The following is a 19,309-nucleotide window of genomic DNA, read 5'->3' as shown; positions in this document are numbered from 1 at the left end:
CAACTCACCACTCCAGTTTGTCGCTGTGAGTAAACTAGGAGGAAAACGGCGCGTTGGGAGGTGTTCACCAGCTTGCGTTGCACGTAAAAAATCAATAAGAGCGGGGTGCAGATAAATAAACATCCAATCTGCAAAAAAGACCATCTCCCCTAGACGAGGAATGTGCACACTGGAGTGTCATGTGTGTGTGTGTGTGTGTGTGTGTGTGTGTGTGTGTGTGTGTGTATGTCTCCCTCTGTGTTGCTGATTCTAAAATGTGAGCGGTACACAAGAACGATGGCATTGCTGGTCTTTAGGCTTGATTAAAATTCAATACGCCGGCTTCCGTTATTTCCCACTCCTCATGTTGAATTATTTCTTTTTTTCCCCTCTGGACACATTTGAAATGGCAATTTGGCCACTTGCTCGAGAAGCCTCCAGAGGCAACCTTTAAGGCAGTGGTTCTCAAACCTTTTTAATGCCGCGACCCCCAACCGGTCGTAAGTCGAGGACTATTCAACCGGTCGTAAGTCGAGGACTACTCAACTGGTGCAGCACTGTTTGCAGAAGGGGACTTTTGGCGGGCTCAGCAGGGCAGAGACAGCCTGGACAATTCCTATTGGCTTTTGAAAGCCAATAGAATTAGACTCTATTCAAGAGAGTCTATTCTATTGGCTTTCAAAAGCCATAGAATAAAAGGGAGTAGCACAGCTAAGGAAAAGGGGAAAAAAATGGCGGACTGCGTTGTTTGGCGACCCCCGTGAAATGGTCGTTCGACCCCAAATGGGGTCCCGACCCACAGGTTGAGAACCACTGCTCTAAGGCTTGGTGGGAGTGCAAATGGGAATCGGGCTTTGCTTTTTGTTTTGTTTTTTCGATTTTGAATTCTGGATTGAGAACAAGACTCACCCGTTCCTCGTTCTTTCGTTCCTTTCAGTAGGGAACGAGCCATGTTTTTATCCTCTCTTCTCCAGGGCGATTCAGATTTAGAAAGTTAAGGATTTTGCTTCTTTCTGAATTCTGAAGAGGCTTCATCTGAAAAAAAACAGCGAGACCTCATTTTTGGAAGCAATCAATGGATCCACGGCTCACCCGGCCATGCCTTGGAGTGTAGCTGCGCGTCTGACACGAGGTGGCAGAATTTCCAGAGAGTTCTGGAGAGCACAGAACTACAAAGTTTGTGATGGCGCTTCGAGTTTTGGGTACGTCAGAATGCCCCGTTTTGAATGGAATTTCAGCACAAAAGCCAAAAACTGTCCTTGTTCTGTAGTGGTGAGAGCACCATTAACGCAGAGTATAAAACCTGCGATGCAAAGGAGTTCAAAGGCAAATAGATTATAAAGGTCTGCAAATCCATTGCTTCACCCTTGTCCCGAGAGGAACTTAGGTTTTGCGCCTAGCGCTATCGCTCCCAACGAAATAGAGAGGCAGAGAAACAGGAATCTTTCTGTCAAAGTTAGCTCGTGGACTCACCCTTTTCTGTCTGTCTGTCTTCTCTTTTTTTGTTCCAGGTTTGGAATTTGCCTATTCCGCTGCTCCAAAATCCATGCAAAGTGCAATCATGGGTCTATTCTTCTTTTTTTCTGGAATTGGCTCTTTCGTGGGTTCCGGACTCCTGGAGTTGGTGTCTCTCAACTCTATCGGTTGGATGAGTAATCACACGGATTTGGGTCAGTTATCTCTATTGCCTGGGATTTTTTTTTTCCACAAAAAAAAAAATGCAGGCAGAAAACCATATTCAAGTTTACCTTTTATATGAATAACAACAGCAGCAGCAGCAACAACAAAACAACAGGAACAACAACAATAATAATAATAAACTCGGAAGAGACTTTGGAGGTCATCTAGTCCAACCCCCTGCTCAGGCAGGAAACCCTATACCATTTCAAGCAAATGGCTGTCCAGTCTCATAATAATAATAATAATAGTAATAGGTGCAATTGGAGCACCACTTGAACACCATCGGCATTGACAAATTTGCCATTAGTCAATTGCAAAAGGCGGCCTTACTAGGAACTGCTTCCATCCTGCAACGAGATCTGTAATACCATCAAACATCCACATCTGCCTATCCCAGGTCCTTGGGAAGGACTCGATAGGCAGACAAAAATGCCAAATCCAGTCTGAACATCTGGCGGACTGTGTGATGATTAATAACAACAATAATATTAATAATAATAATGGAAGGGACCTTGGAGGTCATCTAGTCCAATCCCCTGCTCAGGCAGGAAACCCTATACCATTTCAGACAAATGGCTGTCCAGTCTCTTCTTAAAAACTTCCGGTGCTGGAGCATTCACAACTTCTGGAAATAGGATTTGGGAATGGCTAGTCTAGAGAAAAGAAGGACTGGGGGGGGGGGACATGATAGCAGTCTTCCAATATTTGAGGGGCTGCCACAAAGAAGAGGGGGTTAAATTATTCTCCAAAGCACCAAAGGGCAGGACGAGAAACAATGGTTGGAAACTGACCAGAGAGAGAAGCAACCTGGAATTAAGGAGAAACTTCCTAACAGTGAGGACAATTAACCAGTGGAACAGCTTGCCTCCAGAAATCATGGGTGCTCCATCCCGGGATATTTTTAAGAAGAGACTGGACAGTCACTTGTCTGAAATAGTATAGGATCTCCTGCTTGAGCGGGGGGCTGGACTAGAAGACCTCCCAGCTCCCTTCCAGCTCTATTCTGATTCTGATTTTTAGCGAACGGGGATTGTAAATTTAAAAAAAACCCTCTCATAAACACATTCTCCTCTGAAATCTCGGGGAACCAGCTGAGCAAGACCCAACTTAGTACGTAGCATGGAAGCACTCTACTTCACTAAATGAGCTAACGGGGAACATTTTTTGGGGGGGGGGCATAAAAGTTCTCAGGACCTTCTCAAATCAGGCAAGAAACTGATTCAGCAAGAAGAGCCTTACAAATGCTCGGCTGGGCAATTATTTTCCCGATGAATCGATCAGGCTGAAATCCTCTCCTTCACCGGATCTGCAAGACCCCGAAATTGCCAGCCAGCATTCCTCTGAAACAATTAAAATTAGTTCTGCCTTGTGCGCGCGAGAAAAAGATTTTTATGGCCTGCGCAGTTTGATCCGTAAAAGGGGGGGGGGGAGGCAGTTTTTTAAGCCCCTGTGCTTTTCCGGGGAAATATAGATCCTGTTTTTAGGTGTCAGGTGGAAGAGCTTTGCTGTGGTTCTCGCCTCTGATTAAAAATGGGTTTAATTGAATTAATGCTTGCAAAGAAAAGAGGCTTCACCTTGACACAGATATGACTGGCAAATTGACAAAATTCAGGTAATTTCGTAAGCAAAGGAAATGTTTAATTAGTATGTTTTGATTGGGCTGAAGGGGTCTGATTTGGCTGTCAATGTCAGGAAATCATATCTGCATTCTGCTCTTTTCTCCTTCCTTTCTTCCTTCCTCCCTCCCTCCCTCCCTTCCTTCCTCTCTTCCTCTTCCTTCCTCTCCTTTCCATTCTCTTCTCTTCCTTCATTCCTTCCTCTCCCTTCTCTTCTCTTCCTCTTCTCTTCCCTTCCCTCCCATCTCTTCCCTTCCCTTCCCTTCCATCTCTTCTCTTCCATCTCTTCCCTTCCCTTCCATCTCTTCTCTTCCATCTCTTCTCTTCCCTTCCCTTCCATCTCTTCTCTTCCATCTCTTCTCTTCCCTTCTCTTCCATCTCTTCTCTTCCCTTCCCTTCCATCTCTTCCCTTCCATCTCTTCTCTTCCCTTCTCTTCCATCTCTTCTCTTCCCTTCCCTTCCATCTCTTCTCTTCTCTTCCCTTCTCTTCCATCTCTTCTCTTCCCTTCCCTTCCATCTCTTCCCTTCTCTTCTCTTCTCCTCTTCCCTTCCCTTCCATTTCTTCCCTTCCCTTCCATCTCTTCTCTTCCATCTCTTCTCTTCCCTTCCCTTCCATCTCTTCTCTTCTCTTCCCTTCCATTTCTTCCCTTCTCTTCTCCTCTTCCCTTCCCTTCCATTTCTCTTCTCTTCTCTTCCATCTCTTCTCTTCTTCCCTTCCCTTTCATTCCATCTCTTCCCTTCCCTTCCATCTTTTCTCTTCCTCTCCTCCCCTCCTCCCCTCCTCTTTTCCTTTCTTTTTTTTTCATATCTGCCCACCTTAGATGAGTCCCAACCTTTGCCTTAAATTAAACGTTTTCCTTCTGGGACGTGTTCTAACTTCCCAGGCTCCATCCCTAGACAACAAAACCTGTCTCCTTACTTTTTTCTGCTTCCTGGTCAGCTGCTTACTCCGCCTCTTGTCTCCCTTGCAGGTAACATCAACGGTTGCCATTTAAACTACTACTTTTTCCTCCTGGCAGTGATCCAGGGCGTCACCCTGCTGCTTTTCCTCATCGTGTCTGTCAAATACGACCGTCAGAAGTCGAGGACGAACGCTGGACGGACTTGACGCGACCGTCACAGAAGATGTGGAAGTCAGTGGGGGGGGGGGATCAGGAGCTGTGGCTGACCCAGCGAGAGACCGCCATTTCAGAAGGGCGTTTTCGTTTCACTTGCATGATTTTTGACTTCTAGTTTGGCCCCCTCCCTGCTCTTACACACACACACAACACATACACACACAAACACACACCGCTAAAAGCAGAGAGTGCCTTACGCTAGCAAACTAATGTTCCAGGCTGCATCTTGGGATGTAGACCAGACCTTGTCTGAGGTGTCCACGTTTCTCTGATGCTTTTTTTCCCCCTCCAATCTGCTCAAGCCAGGATGTCGCCTTTGAAACCCAACATCACAAACCCAGAAGCATTTCGGCGGACAGAACTGCGCATCGGATGTGCGGGCACGCCTTTGCGTGACCGCGTCACACATCCTAGCTTGAAAAATAATTCATTCCTCCCCTTGGATGCCTTTTGAGGGCCCGTAGGCCACGGTGCGACGCCAACTTGGGTTTGTTCGTCGCTGGGCATCAAACGTTCTCTCTTACACGAGCATCACCAGCAGTCCTGGTGGGTGGCACTCCGAAGCTCTGCCGAGGGCTCTGGCGTTATGGCTGGGGAATTATAGGCCTTTTTCCTCCAGGGTATGAAGAGAACTAGTTAGAGAAGGCTGAAATAAAGGATATTTTTAAACCTACTGTAGGTTTCGGGGTGGGGGGAATGTTTGGTTTGGTTTTATGTTAGCAATTATTTGGGAGTGTGAAACTGGTTTGGCATATTCTTTCCTGTTTCCTGACACTTCCTTCCTCTTTTCTTCCTTCCTTCCTGCCTTCCTCTCTCCCTCTTCTTCCTCCCTTCCTCCTTCTTTCTCCTTCCTTCCTTCCTCTTCTTCTTCCCTCCCTTTCTCCTTCCTCCCTTCCTCCCTCCCTCTTCCTCCCTACCTCCCTTTCTCCTTCTTCCTCCCTCCCTTTCACCTTCCTTCCTTCCTTCCATTCCCTCCCCTTCTTCCCTCCATCTTTTCCTTCCTTCCTTCCTTCCTTCCTTCCCCTTCTTCCCTCCATCTTTTCCTTCCTTCCTTCCTTTCCTTCCCCTTCTTCCCTCCATCTTTTCCTTCCTTCCTTCCTTCCTTCCTTCCTTCCTTCCTTCCTTCCTTTCTTCCTTCCTTCCTTCCTTCCCAGGGTTTTTTTTTAATGACATTTGGGTTTAAATCTTCATCCGCTTGTGTTTTTTAAGTTGTCTCAGTCCCAACCTTGACTCGTGAACCCTTCAAACCAACTCTTTGCACTGAATTTTAGAGTCACTGGAGGGAGGAAAATCAACTTTGCCTTTTTTTTTTAAAAAAAAAACAACAACCTGAGAATTGCTGCTTAGTTCTTAACCAAGGAGAGGAGGCAAATCTCTTCTCTTCTCTTTTTAAAAATATCAAGTATCTTCCTTTAAACTTGTTTACACAACCCTTGTGATGTGACCCTGTGTAAATAGATTTTAAAAAACGGTTCGTCTCTATATTTTCTCTCCAAATTCAGTCATTTTAGTTGCAAGGTGAAAATGTCTGAGAGTGAACTCGGTACTTAAAAAACTGATGTGGTGGTGCAACACTATTGGAAGGTATTTTGGTATGTCTAGTTTTTCTAGTGAAAAACGGCCACAAGTCTCTTTTTTCAGTGCTGTTGTAACTTTGAACGGTCTGTTGTAAGCCAAGGTCTACTTAGGTAGTCCTGGACTTATGCCCATCTTCACCTAAAGCCGATATCACCATTAAATTAATCTGATTTATGAAACCAACCCGCGGGGGTCAATCCCAAAGCCAGCTCAGTTTGCAAAAAGGGTGTTTTATTCTATTTGACAAAAATCTATTTTATTAGGCAGGTCTGTGGGCACCTAACTCTGAAGCCATTCATCCTCCGTTCTATTAGGTAATAAAACGACTGTCTCCTCCTGGAGAAAATTTTTTAGGGTGATTTAGCGTCTATTCCTCCGAAGTTAGAAAAAAAATTACACCTTAATGGCTGTCAGAGCTTTAATGGCTTGATGGGCTAGAATTATGCCGTCGTGAATTCGAACTAACCAACCTTTAATCTCAGTCACCTGCTGATGTTGACACTATCGGGGTGGGGGTGGGTTCCACATTGAATTTTCAAAAGTCCTGTCCTTCCTTTTCAAATAGGAAAGCAGATGATCAGCTGTCTGTCTATCATCTATCTCTATCTCAGTATCATTCTATCACTTTCATCTATCCATCATTGTCTGCCTGCCTGTCTGTTTATCCATCCATATTGTCTGTCTGTCTATCTATCATCTTATATATCTATATATCCATCTATATCATTATCTCTCTATCATTTAACATTATCTACCTATCTGTCTATCTATCAACGTTTCTCTCCATCCATATCATTATCTACCTATCTACCTACCTATCTATCCATCCATATCTATCATCTCTTTCCACCCATATCTGTCTGTCTATGTATCTATCTATCCATCCACATTATCTATCATTTAACATTATCTATCTATCTATCTATCTATCTATCTATCTATCTATCTATCTATCTATCTATCTATCTATCTATCTCTCATTTAACGTCTCTCTCCATCCATATCATTATCTATCTATCTATCTATCTATCTATCTATCTATCTATCTATCTATCTATCTATCCATCCATTTCTCCTGGTGGACAGAGAAAATTTGGAAGAAGAGTTTAAAAAATTAAACTTCATTTGCTGGAGAGTATTTTTTTTTATCTGTTTAGCCAAGAATGGGAGGCTAGTACATGGCCAAACTGAACATTAGATGACAAAAACAAGACTAGGATGTAAAATGAGTCAGTCACATGGGTGACCCATTTTATGACTGTCACACTTTATGACTGCAATGGACGGGCTCTATCACCCTCATAAATTGAGGACTACCTGCATTTTCAGGGAAGCAAACAGCAATCCCAAACAAGGCATTCAGGGTTGACTGTTTTTTATTGCCTATTTTGGTTTGTCTTCTCTTCCTTGTGATTCAGAAGATAATGTACCTTAATCGGTCTGCAGCTATCTATTCCGAACCCAGCCGTTGTAAATCCATTAATGCTCCAGCTAAGTATTTATGAAAGGTTAATAATTCAGAAATCGCACTCAGAGAATCATAACAGCACCGCGATTCCAAAGCATAACATGCGCGGGCTGCCAAGGCAGTATTGTTAAATTGCTATGATTCTTGCTTTTAAAAACACATCAAAAATATTGTGTACCAAAGACTTATGCGCAGAGGGGAAAATATATATGTGCGGAGAAGCAATAATTCAAAATTGCAGCATGTGTGCGCCTTCTGGAGTGTTTTTAATATTGGCAGAGAGCACTTGAAATATTTTTATATAGATTTCAGGCGGAAGGGAAATGAAATATCGGAACTGGTGGTTTTCAGGAAGCACAGATTAGATTGGATGTTTTCTGAGGTTAACAAAGTGCAGCTGTTTTTGAGTGGGGGGGGAGAATTTAGAAGGTCATGTCTATTTCCAACTGCTTAGTACTCTAGGTAAGAATAGAATAGAATGGAATGGAATGGAATAGAATAGAACAGACAGATTGTAGAATAGGAATAGAATAGAATAGAATAGAATAGAATAGAATAGAATAGAATAGAATAAAGAATAGAATAGAATAGAGAATAGAATAGAATAGGAGAAAATACAGAATAGAATGGAATGGAATGGAATGGAATAGAATAGAACAGAAAGATTGTAGAATAGGAATAGAATAGAATAGGATAGGATAGAATAGAATAGAATAGAATAGGAGAAAATACAGAATGGAATAGAATAGAATAGAACAGAACAGATTGTAGAATAGAACAGAATAGAATAGAATAGAATAGAATAGAATAGACAGATTGTAGAATAGGAATAGAATAGAACAGAACAGAATATGGGATGGGATGGAATGGAATAGAATAGAATAGACATTATAGAATAGACAGATTGTAGAATAGAATAGGAATAGAATAGAAATAATAGAATAGAATAGAATAGAATAGAATAGAATAGAATAGAATAGACAGATTGTAGAATAGGAATAGAATAGAACAGAACAGAATATGGGATGGGATGGAATGGAATAGAATAGAATAGACATTATAGAATAGACAGATTGTAGAATAGAATAGGAATAGAATAGAAATAATAGAATAGAATAGAATAGAATAGAATAGAATAGAATAGAATAGACAGATTGTAGAATAGGAATAGAATAGAACAGAACAGAATATGGGATGGGATGGAATGGAATAGAATAGAATAGACATTATAGAATAGACAGATTGTAGAATAGAATAGGAATAGAATAGAAATAATAGAATAGAATAGAATAGAATAGAATAGAATAGAATAGAATAGAATAGACAGATTGTAGAATAGAATAGGAATAGAATAGAACAGAACAGAATATGGGATGGAATGGAATAGAATAGACATTGTAGAATAGAATAGACAGATTGTAGAATAGGAATAGGAATAGAATAGAATAGAGAACAGAACATCCCTCTTCTAGGTGGATTTGATGTGTTTTCAATCACACACAACTGCCAAAGTGACTTTTTTGACACACACACACACGCACACACACACACACACACACAGTCAAAGGATGCCTGGAGTTACACGTACAGCTTTCCTAAGCCAATATTTTCAAAGGCTACATTGGACCGTGCACATAAAATCTGATTTCCCTCCCCCCTTGGCAAAAAGCTAAAAAAAAAAAAAACCCTTTTGTTGTGTGAGTTTTGCTGAGGTTTGTTTGAGGCAGTCATTTCTGCCTACTTTCATTTCCTGCATGTCAATTAAAAATCAAAAGTTTCCTGCAATTAGTCCTTTGTTTTCCAGCCCTGTTTGGAAACAGAGACACAGACGCCCAATTAGAAAGAAGAAAATAATTATAACTCATTGCTACTTTTGGAGGGCTTACAATAATGAGGTCCTTTACGAGGCTGACCGTAGCCAACGGTCTGAATTTATTCTCCAAAAGTTGGGGTCCTAATTAGGGACATAAAAAGGAAAGAGAGAGTTTAATTCCTGGTTTAGCAAAACAAAAAGTTCAATCTCTTTTCCATAATACAGGAACTGAAGTCCAAATTGAGTTCATGGTTTTTTTTTCCTGTCTGGTGCCAATGTGAGGGTCAATAAAACAATGGCTGGTTCTGAACGGCCACTTGCCAACGGCTAAATTGGCTGCATCCATAAATCACAGAACTAGGAAGTTGTGATGCTGATGGAACCCCAAGGAACATCTTCTCTAAGCCTTTGCCATCTGCAGGAAAAGAAACTTGGCCATCCTCTAGATAGAACTGGCTGTTCAACCTCTTCATAAAAGCCTACAGAGATGGAGAACCTTCAACCATTATGTCTAGATCCCACAGGTGTGGAACTTGGTCTTGGTCTTATAGCAATTCAGGGCTACCCTATGCCTAAAGGCTTTATTTAGGTAGGGCAAGATAGACTTTCTTTGCAGAAGCTGCTTTCTCTTTTCCTTTCCTTTCCTCTGAAGAACAGCTGCAGGACTTGGGTTTGGCTAGCTAAAGAAAAGAAGAAGTAGGGGAGACATGATAGCAGTGTCCCAGTATTTGAGGGGCTGCCACAAAGAAGAGGGAGTCACGTTATTCTCCAAAGCACCAGAGGGCCTGGCAAGAGATAATGGATGGAAACTGATCAAAGAGAGAAGCAACTTTCCTAACAGGGCAATTAATCAGTGGAACAGCTTGCCACCAGAAGTTGTGGGTGCTTCATCACTGGAGGTTTTTAGGAAGAGACTGGACAGTCACTTGTCTGAGATGTTACAGGTTCTCCTGCTTGAGCAAGGGGTTGGACTAGAAGACCTCCAAGGTCCCTTCCAGATTCTATTCTATTCTATTCTATTCTATTCTTCTGTTCTGTTCTGCTCTATTCTATTCTATTCTATTCTATTCTTCTATTTTTCTATTCTATTCTTCTATTCTATTCTATTCTATTTTTCTTTTCTATTCTATTCTATTCTATTCTTCTATTCTATTCTATCTTATTCTGTTCTATTCTATTCTATTCTATTCTATTCTTCTATTCTATTCTTATTCTATTCTATTCCTAATTTAATTCTATTCCTATTTTAATTCTATTCTATCCTATCCTATTTTATTCTATTCTATTTTTTCCTCCTAGTCCCTCCTCCTCTCCTCTCCTCCCTTTCCCTTTTTTCCTTTCTCTTCTCTTTTTTTCTTTTCATACTTGCATTTCAACCAGGCAGTATAATTTCAACAGCTCCTCTCAAAAGTCTTTCAAAAGCTGGGCAAGCATTGATAGCAAACTCAGCATCTGAAGCCAGCAGCCTAGTTATTCAAAGCCAATTGGATGCAGCAAAGAAAAAGTGTGTATGTCTCTGTGTGTGTGTGAGTGTGTGTGTGTGTTTGTGTAGAGGAGCTTTTTTTTCCTCGCCCCCCCCCCCAAAGGTAGCACTTTAAAGAGCTCATGGAATTGCAGAACCAATTTTAACGGTGGGAAACCAGATTTTACTCCTCTGCCAAACTATTCCAAGCACAGCTGGTTGTTTTATTCCCTCTACCAACCCTACCCCCCCCCCCTCATACACACACACACACTCAAACACACACTCAAAACAACAGGCTTTAGCACAGCAGTGGCTTTTTTTTTTTTTTTTAAACAGGATTTGGAGAAAGCAGAAGAGCAGAGCAAAATTCGCAAGTTATCAGATAGGAAGTTATGAGGCGCCCTCCTCTGGCTACTTTGAAACATTGGAGACGAATCAACTTTCTTTTACAACTTGGTCTATCCTGGTTTATCACGCCCTCCCCCCCCCCCGTTTTTTGTTTTTTCAAACAACAACAATAAAAAAGGCTAGCTTGCTGAGAGTGGTTTGCTTGGACACCAGGAGAGATACAGCAGCCTAGAGGCTGAAGACGGTACGTAGACCCAAAGGGGAGAAAGAGAGAGAGATTTGAAATGTCTTGAAAATCCTAACACGGCCCTGATCCTCTGGCTTGATCTACTTAGATGTATCTGAGGGGTCCCAGGTGCTCTCTGAGCTTGCTTGTTTTCTTGCAGACGTTTCATTGCCCTAACTAGGTAACATCATCAGTACTAGAAGGGATTGAATTTAGGAGGGAGGGAGGGAGGGAGGGAGGAAGGAGGGAAGGAGGGAGGGAGGAAGGAAGGAAGGAAGGAAGGAAGGACGGACTATGGGCTTGCTTGCTTTCTTGCAGATGTTTCATTACCCTAACTAGGTAACATCATCAGTGCTAGAAGGGATTGAATTTAGGAGGGAGGGAGGGAGGGAGGGAGGGAAGGAAGGAAGGAAGGAAGGAAGGAAGGAAGGAGGGAGGGAGGGAGGGAGGAAGGAAGGATGGATGGACTATGGACTTGCTTGTTTTCTTGCAGACGTTTCATTACCCTAACTAGGTAACATCATCAGTGCTAGAAGGGATTGAATTTATGGAGGAAGGAAGGACTATAGGTGTTCTCTGAGCTTGCTTAATAATAATAATAACAACAATAATAATAACAACAATAATAATGTAGGAAGGGACCTTGGAGGTCATCTAGTCCAACACTCCGCTCAGGCAGGAAACCCTATACCATTTCAGACAAATGGCTGTCCAGTCTCATGGGGATGCTGCAAAGGTCATAACTGAAAAGCGGTCATCGGTCACATCTTTCAGTCACGATGTAACTTTTAACGGTCGCTAAAAGAACTTACTTGTAATTGTCGGTGATCCCCATCAGCATTTTTTAATATGACCTTAATCACCCCCTTAGGAGCTGCGTTTGCCTTGGGAGAAGAACATAAGATTTGATTATTATTTTTTTTACCCTGGTGGACCCCCCTCCGAACAAACTGACTTTTAACCAAGCCATGGAAACATTTTAATTACAGCCGTGGACATGTAGAAATAAATATTACATTCATTCAGTTTACAGTGAATACTAGGCCAGTCTTGTCAAAAGCAAAAGAAAAAATAAAGTCGGTCTGCGTTACAAGGTGTCAAGATCCATGGAGGCCATCCCAAAGAAAGAAGAGAAGTAAAACAGACGGGTGTTTGGGGTGGGAGGAAGCCAAAACCCAAACAGGGCACAAATAAAATGCAATGAGGCATTTAAGTATCCCTAATGATGATTGACAGAGCAGGTTCCCCCTTCCCAAACCGGCTGGAAAGCTTTCAGACGCTTCATTCACACGAGTTTAATCTGGCGACTGACTGAACCAATTTTTCTGCGTTTGTTTGTACAACGCAGCCAGCTGTAAATTAACCCCATGGGCTGAGTGAATATGCTGAACTACGCACGGAGACAGCTAATCAAGGTTTAGCTGAACCAGTGGAATGGCTGTCACACAGATTTGACCAGATCTGGTTCGTTGGGTTATACAAACCCAGCCAACCAAGTCCATTGAACTAACACTGACTTCTGTTTCCAGTGAAGGAGGACCAGAACGAAAAGCTGGAATATCAACCGGTCGTAAGTCGAGGACTACTCAACTGGCGCAGCACCATTTGCAGAATGGGACTTTTGGCGGGCTCAGCAGGGCAGAGACAGCCTGGACAATTCCTATTGGCTTTTGAAAGCCAATAGAATTAGACTCTATTCAAGAGAGTCTATTCTATTGGCTTTCAAAAGCCAACAGAATAAAAGGGAGTAGCACAGCTAAGGAAAAGGGGGGGGGAAATGGCGGACTGCGTTGTTTGGCGACCCCTGTGAAATGGTCGTTAGACCCCAAATGGGGTCCTGACCCACAGGTTGAGAACCACTGCCTTAGAATGAACTAATTTCAAGCTTATTGTTCTCCAAGCCAAGAGAAGACCTTCCAGACTCCAGATCAGCTCTGTCTTCTCAAAAAGAACATTGGTTCGCTTTCAAGATAGTGGGAAAAAGAAAACCTTCAGAGATAGGCACGGATGTTGGTTAGACCAGAGGTCCTCAACTTTTGGGGCACCAGGGACTGGTTAAGTTTTTTTTCCCGCGGATGAAGGATGTGTGGTTTTGTCTGCTGCCTGCATCCCACAGATGGGGCTTTGCTTGTTTGTGCGGACCGGTTGCTGGCGTGCTGTGGCCTGGTACCATCCACGGACTGGGGTTGGGGACCCCAGGGTTAGACAACGCTCAACACCAAGTGGTGCTGATTTGCTACAAGGCTGAACCAATCAGGGTTTGCTGTTCTGTCTACCCATTGGTGGTTAGGCTGAAGAAAGCAATGTTGTGGTGCCCTACCCCTTTTCTATGTGCATTGTGACATCACGCACAGGACACAAGGGGGAATGAATGCATTGTCATTGGTTAAAATCAGCCAAAGCTCATGGCTGCATCTAGAATTCCCGTGCCAAAGCTTTCTGCTCCAAGTGGCAAGACCCTTTCAGTGGCTTATGTTAGGTTTGGACCAAAACTCTTGGAATACCTGTAAAATAAGTCTCATCTCCCCCAAATGACTTGCAGAAAGACTATGTTGAGGAAAGGAAGAGAGATGAGAAGGAGAACTGAATTTCCACATGGGAACCTTCAAAAAAAAAATGCAGCTAAATCCAAAAGTGACCCCAGTTTCCTTCTGCTGCACAAGATGTCATCCCCAATTCTCTCCAACTCAAGGGACGGTAAGTCAAGCATGAAGACTCCCTCAAGCTCTCCTTAGACCTCAAGACTTTTCAAAGAGATCTGAAGGGTGGGTGGCCTTTTATCTCCACTATCCACTTTGATTTGTCTCTCTCTCTAAAAAACAATACTTTTGGTTACTTTCCACTTGATAACCTCTGAAAACCCAACCTTTTGATTCTTCATGACATCCTGCCCCACCTAGGCACCAACTATTCCTTGGGAGCTTCCACTTGACCATGGAAACATCTGATCTGAAGAGGATGGGTTGGGAGAAATCATCTATCGTTTATTATTTGGCAAATAATAAACATGGAATGAACTTTTATGAAAACATCTGTGTAAATATCGTTGGCAACAACATGGAAATAATTTGTTGTTGTTTCTTTCTGGTTGGGTTATTACTTCCCAGTAGAGCCTACAGGCCAAGAACATCTTGATGATGTTCTATCCAAGGACTAACCAGGTCCAACTCTGATTTGTTTCCTGCAATCCATCCAGCTTGATTAGACACTGCCGTCTAGCTGGTTTTTATCGAAGAACGTATCTGCCAGGTTATCAGAATTGATCCTATACACCATCTACTCAATTCCCACTCCAGTTCATGCATATATTTGTGTATTCACATATTCCAATGCATCTGAAGGCATCAAGGTGCTCTGAAAACCCAGAAGTGACGCTGCTACACTTTCTCTTTGAGCTTTTCCAGGTAGTTCCTGATCTGTTTTGATTCTCCCAGGTCCATATCTTGGCAAACCCATTTAATGTCATCTTCGCTGCAGTTGAGGATGGAGTTGACGGTGGGAGAGCCATCATCGGGAGGAATGGTGGTGAATGTGGTAAATTTCACCCGCTTCCTCTTGGAGGTGGGCGAATGCAATGGGTGCTCCTGCTTCAGGTCCCTAATTTGCTTGTCCCCCCATTGAACTTTTGGACTGCTTTGACTCGGGAGCTTTTTGGGCGTGCCAACGAGGAGTTGATGGCCCGCATCAAAGCCTATCCCTTGGTCTATGTTCGTGATGCACTCATCGGGTGGAGGCGAGACATCTGCTGGGTTGTCCAGCAGCTCCATTTCATTCCCAAGCCACACCCAGTCATGAGAATGGTTCATGGAGGTCTGCTCTTCCATGGGAAGCTGCTTGTGACGGTACTTCAACGTGAAGGTGGCACAGTTGATCAGGAAGACCAGAATGGCAAGGCAGAAGACTCCTAACAGGGCATACATCCCAGTCTCCAGGTCACTGAGACCTCTCGGTGTCTGAACCAGGTCACTGTCCTCCACACCACTATTGCTTTGGGGAAGGTCGATCTGAGCCGGGAAGTTGGTAAAGTCAATGGGGATGTTCTGGAGTAGACCATCATCTGAAAGTTTATCTCCTTCAGGGATACTTTTGAAGACTTTGCTTTTGATTGTCGACTTGGCTGTCCCGCCCGTCTTCTTCTTGAGGCCTTCTTCTCGTTCAGCAGAAGAACTCCTATAATATTGTCCTTCCTGGCTATGGTGCTCTTGGTCAAACTCCTTCTGCCTCCGGTCACTGGCATGGTTTTCAATTTCCTCAGCACTGTAATCCCCAAGGCCGTGGGAGTTGGCGTCGTTCTGGCCAAACTTGACTTTGATGCTTCCGTTGCCAACTGCTAGGATACTCTTCCTTTTGGATTTCTGGCAAGACTCAGAGATCATCATATCTACTCTGACCAGTAGGCCTTCCCCTTCTCCTTCTGCTACCACCACTGGCCACTGGGCAGCAGAGCTCTGATGGGCCGAAACAACCGATTCATCAAGTGAGGAGGCCGAGAGAGAGAAATCGCTGGGATCGTAGATGTCCAGTGGGGTCACAGCACCATCGCTGAATTGAATCCAGGAGCTCACCATGGCCTCCTAGCAGAAAACAAAAGGAAATAGTTGAACATCATAAGTAGAACATCTCATTAGTTTTCATGGACTAGAAGGACAAGAAGCAATGGATGGAAACTAACCAAGGAGAAACTAAGGAGAAACTCCCTGACAATGAGAACAATTAATCAGTGGAACAACATGCCTCCAGAAGCTGTGAATGCTCCATCACTGGAGGCTTTTAAGAAGAGATTGGAACAAACATTTGTCTGAAATGGTATAGGGTTTCCTGCCTGAGCAGGGGTTGGACTAGATGACCTCCAAGGTCCTTTGAAAATGGGTCACTTGATGAGATCAAAGAGCTTAAGGAACTCTGAACTAGATGATGGTGTGATCCAGTTGGGTTCCTATGAAAGAAAGTTCAATCCTGATCCCATAAGATCAATGAATTCTAGACACGGCTGTAAGCTTTTCTTGAACTCCACTTTTCCTCAGATTGGTTCATCAACATTCATTCTGGAATCAAATTAGTCCCAGTGGTGAACCCTCTATGAAGGCAAGCTGTTCCACTCATTAATTGTCCTCACTTGTTAGGAAATTTCTCCTTAATTCCAGGTTTTGGAATTATTACTATTATTAATAAATTGGACCATAAGAAAGGCTGAGCGCCAAAGAATGGAGGCCTTTGAACTGTGGTGCTGGAGAAGACTCCTATGAGTTCCCTGGACTGCAAGGCAATCAAACCGGTCAGTCCTGGAAGAGATCAACCCTGACTGCTCTTTAGAAGGCCAGATCCTGAGGTTGAAACTCAAGTATTGGCCACCTAATGAGAAGGAAGGTCTCCCTGGAGAAGAGCCTGATGCTGGGAAAGATGGAGGGCAAGAGAAGAAGGGGGCGCTGGAGAATGAGGTGGCTGGATGGAGTCCCTGAAGCAGTAGGCATGAGGTTTAGGGGACTCCAGAAGATGGTGGAGGACAGGAAGGCCTGGAGGAACATTGTCCATGGGGTCGCGATGGATCGGACACGACTTCGCGACTAACAACCACAAATTAATAAATAATTATTACAGTTGAGTCCCAATGACTATTGGGATTCAACTGCTCCTTAACCTCATCACTAAACAGACACTTGGCAAGTCAAGGACTTTCCTGGGTATGTTTTCCAAGTTGCTATCTGCCACTCTTATTTTCTCAAGCCATTATTCCGTACTAGCTTTGAGGCCAGCAACTTTTCAAGGAGATTGCAGTCTTCTGACACAAATCAGCTTTAATGGGAAGGAGAGAGAAAAGTGGCTTTTATAGGGCTGGAATGCTTAATCAATAGGTCCGATCGATAAATCTGATACTTTTAAGCAATGCAGACGGGAGCTGTTTAGTTTAATGGTCCTCAAAGATTATTATACTTTCCAGGTAGGAAACAGCCAGGAAAGAAAAAAAAAGGGGGGGGGAGAAATCTCTTCTGTCCCTGGACACAAGCATCATTTAAACATGAGAGTGGTCTTTCCTTCTTCTTCAGAAGAATTGGTACAAATGTATACCCATTTAGTTTAAAAGGTTTTACCACTGCCATGGGAAGGACATGCCTGGACCTCAGTGGGATATTTGTGAAGAAATAAGCTTTTAGATGGAGCCAGAAGATAACAAGACTGGATGACTTTCCCAATCCGAGGACCAATTTAATTTCCCCATCCTTCAGTCTTCACCGTATCTCTTGGACAATAAGGAAACATGGGTTAAAGATGAAGTAGTATGCCAAGTGTCAACGCTACTAACAACAGGTGTTCTTGCTTTGATAACAGATGGAAACGTAGCCATCTTTTCTCTTTTGCTTTTGGAGTTAGTTGATGCTGGGAGGGGGGATGTGGATGAGAGTCCAGTTAGTCATAACAACAAAAACTCAGCTGTGGGAATCAAGGTTATTGCACCCAGAGTTGATAAAGATTTGGTGGGTTGGAGAGCTGGGGAGAAAACCCATCTTCAAGCTAATTGGGGAATGTGATTTATGACTGTTAATTGGAGGAGGGAATTTTGCTTTGCTACTTTGTGCCCAGGGGAGGGGAATTCAGTTTTTGGTTTTAACTATATTGTGCCAATACTTTGTTTCTCGAATAAAAGATTCTTTAAGGTAAACAATGCCTCGAAGTTCTTTTGAAGAGTTTCATCTGACAGAAACATGACACCAAGATTCTGGAGACACAGGGCTCAGCATATGACTCACGAAAGCCCCAATACCTGTTTGTGAATGTGGAGCAATTCTTGAGCTATAGTGGTAGCCATGAAAGCTTGACGGCTAGCTGTGCTGGGTTGAAGAACAAGGGATAACCCAGCTACTAGTTGGACTCCAATATTGGTGATGGTCACTTTGTCGTCCAACACCGTCACAGTCTTCTCGGCCAAGATGGAGTCAGATAGTGGAGAAAGGACCTTTGGAAGTCAATAGAGAGATGCTCTTAGGAATATATCAAAGTTACACTGTCATTTTTTTTCCCTCAAATACCTTTAGAGAATGGAAGATCAAGGCAGGAATGTTCTCCTACCAATGTGATAGACTGACCTGGACCATTGTCATGCCAACTTCCTGCCCAACCAGAACCTTGCCTCCTTGTAACTGGGCCACATGAGGTTTCTCAAGCTTCATGAAGTCCGTCACCAAATCTGTTATGTCAACCTGCCAGTCGGAGCCCAGCAAATAGGACAGCTGCCCTGATGGGCTGGCATCTTCAGCCACAAACTGGGTGAGGACTCGCACCATGGCGTGCTGGTACTGGAGGGTGCAACCTCTTCCTTTCCGCTCATCTCCATCTTCATCATCACTCTCCCGTGTCAATCTGAAAAATTAGCATTTTGAGATTGCCTTCACGCCCAACGAGCTGAATAGACACATCACACTTCAAAGATGCCATGGCTTCTTCCACAAAGAAGATGCTCTTAAAAGGAGATTCACCATGGTCAACTGCTGTTTGGAGAAGACAATTCATCGTTGGTTCATGGACCAAACTCCTCCAACAAAGGCTTCTTCTAGGGAAGAATTTGTAAAAGCTTGAACCAATTAAATATGTTTGTTCACTTCTGAAATATAATTGTCTTCACCCCAATAATTATATAAACTACATTAAGAAGAGATAGATAGAAATATAGAGATAGAGATGTCAGAGAGAAAGCTAGAGAGAGAGATGATACAGACATATCTCTCTCTTTGTGTGTGTGTGTGTGTGTGTGTGTGTGTGTGTGTGTGTGTTTTCTGAGGTTTTCGCGGGTATTTGTATGTAGGTCTTTGGTTGTTCGGGTTTTCTCTCGCGTAAAATTGGAAGTATCTTGGCGACGTTTCGACGAAGTCCCATTCGTCATCTTCAGGCTGGTATTTTCGGCTTCGTGCTTCTAGGAGACACTATTAGACCCGAATAACCAAAGACCTACATACAAACACCCGCGAAAACCTGTTTGTCTGTTTGTCTCAGATAGAGATCTATAGAAATAAAGATAGAGAGGA

At 43.2% G+C, this 19,309-nt stretch overlaps 2 protein-coding genes across 2 annotated transcripts in view; one reads left to right on the top strand and one right to left on the bottom strand.

The window, feature by feature from the left end:
* Positions 1-5,274, top strand: part of SLC15A4 (solute carrier family 15 member 4) — a 28,330-nt gene extending 23,056 nt beyond the window's left edge. Inside the window, exons 7-8 of the mRNA XM_039357332.1 lie at positions 1,491-1,649; positions 4,247-5,274. Of these exons, the coding sequence (XP_039213266.1) occupies positions 1,491-1,649; positions 4,247-4,383 (296 nt within the window). The 3' untranslated portion in view covers positions 4,384-5,274. The remainder of the gene's footprint in view (positions 1-1,490; positions 1,650-4,246) is intronic.
* Positions 5,275-13,057: 7,783 nt separating this feature from the next.
* The window catches only part of TMEM132C (transmembrane protein 132C), a 127,678-nt gene continuing 121,426 nt past the window's right edge, over positions 13,058-19,309 (bottom strand). Inside the window, exons 7-9 of the mRNA XM_039357335.1 lie at positions 18,374-18,647; positions 18,052-18,243; positions 13,058-15,865 (exon numbers count right to left, since the gene is read on the bottom strand). Of these exons, the coding sequence (XP_039213269.1) occupies positions 14,669-15,865; positions 18,052-18,243; positions 18,374-18,647 (1,663 nt within the window). The 3' untranslated portion in view covers positions 13,058-14,668. The remainder of the gene's footprint in view (positions 15,866-18,051; positions 18,244-18,373; positions 18,648-19,309) is intronic.

The sequence above is a fragment of the Crotalus tigris genome, unplaced genomic scaffold, assembly GCF_016545835.1.
Source record: "Crotalus tigris isolate CLP2741 ecotype Arizona unplaced genomic scaffold, ASM1654583v1 scf7180000018891.247784533:1973344, whole genome shotgun sequence".
Lineage (NCBI taxonomy): Eukaryota > Metazoa > Chordata > Lepidosauria > Squamata > Viperidae > Crotalus > Crotalus tigris.
Note: the sequence above shows the minus strand (reverse complement) of the source record. Positions and strands in the feature narration are given on the sequence as shown.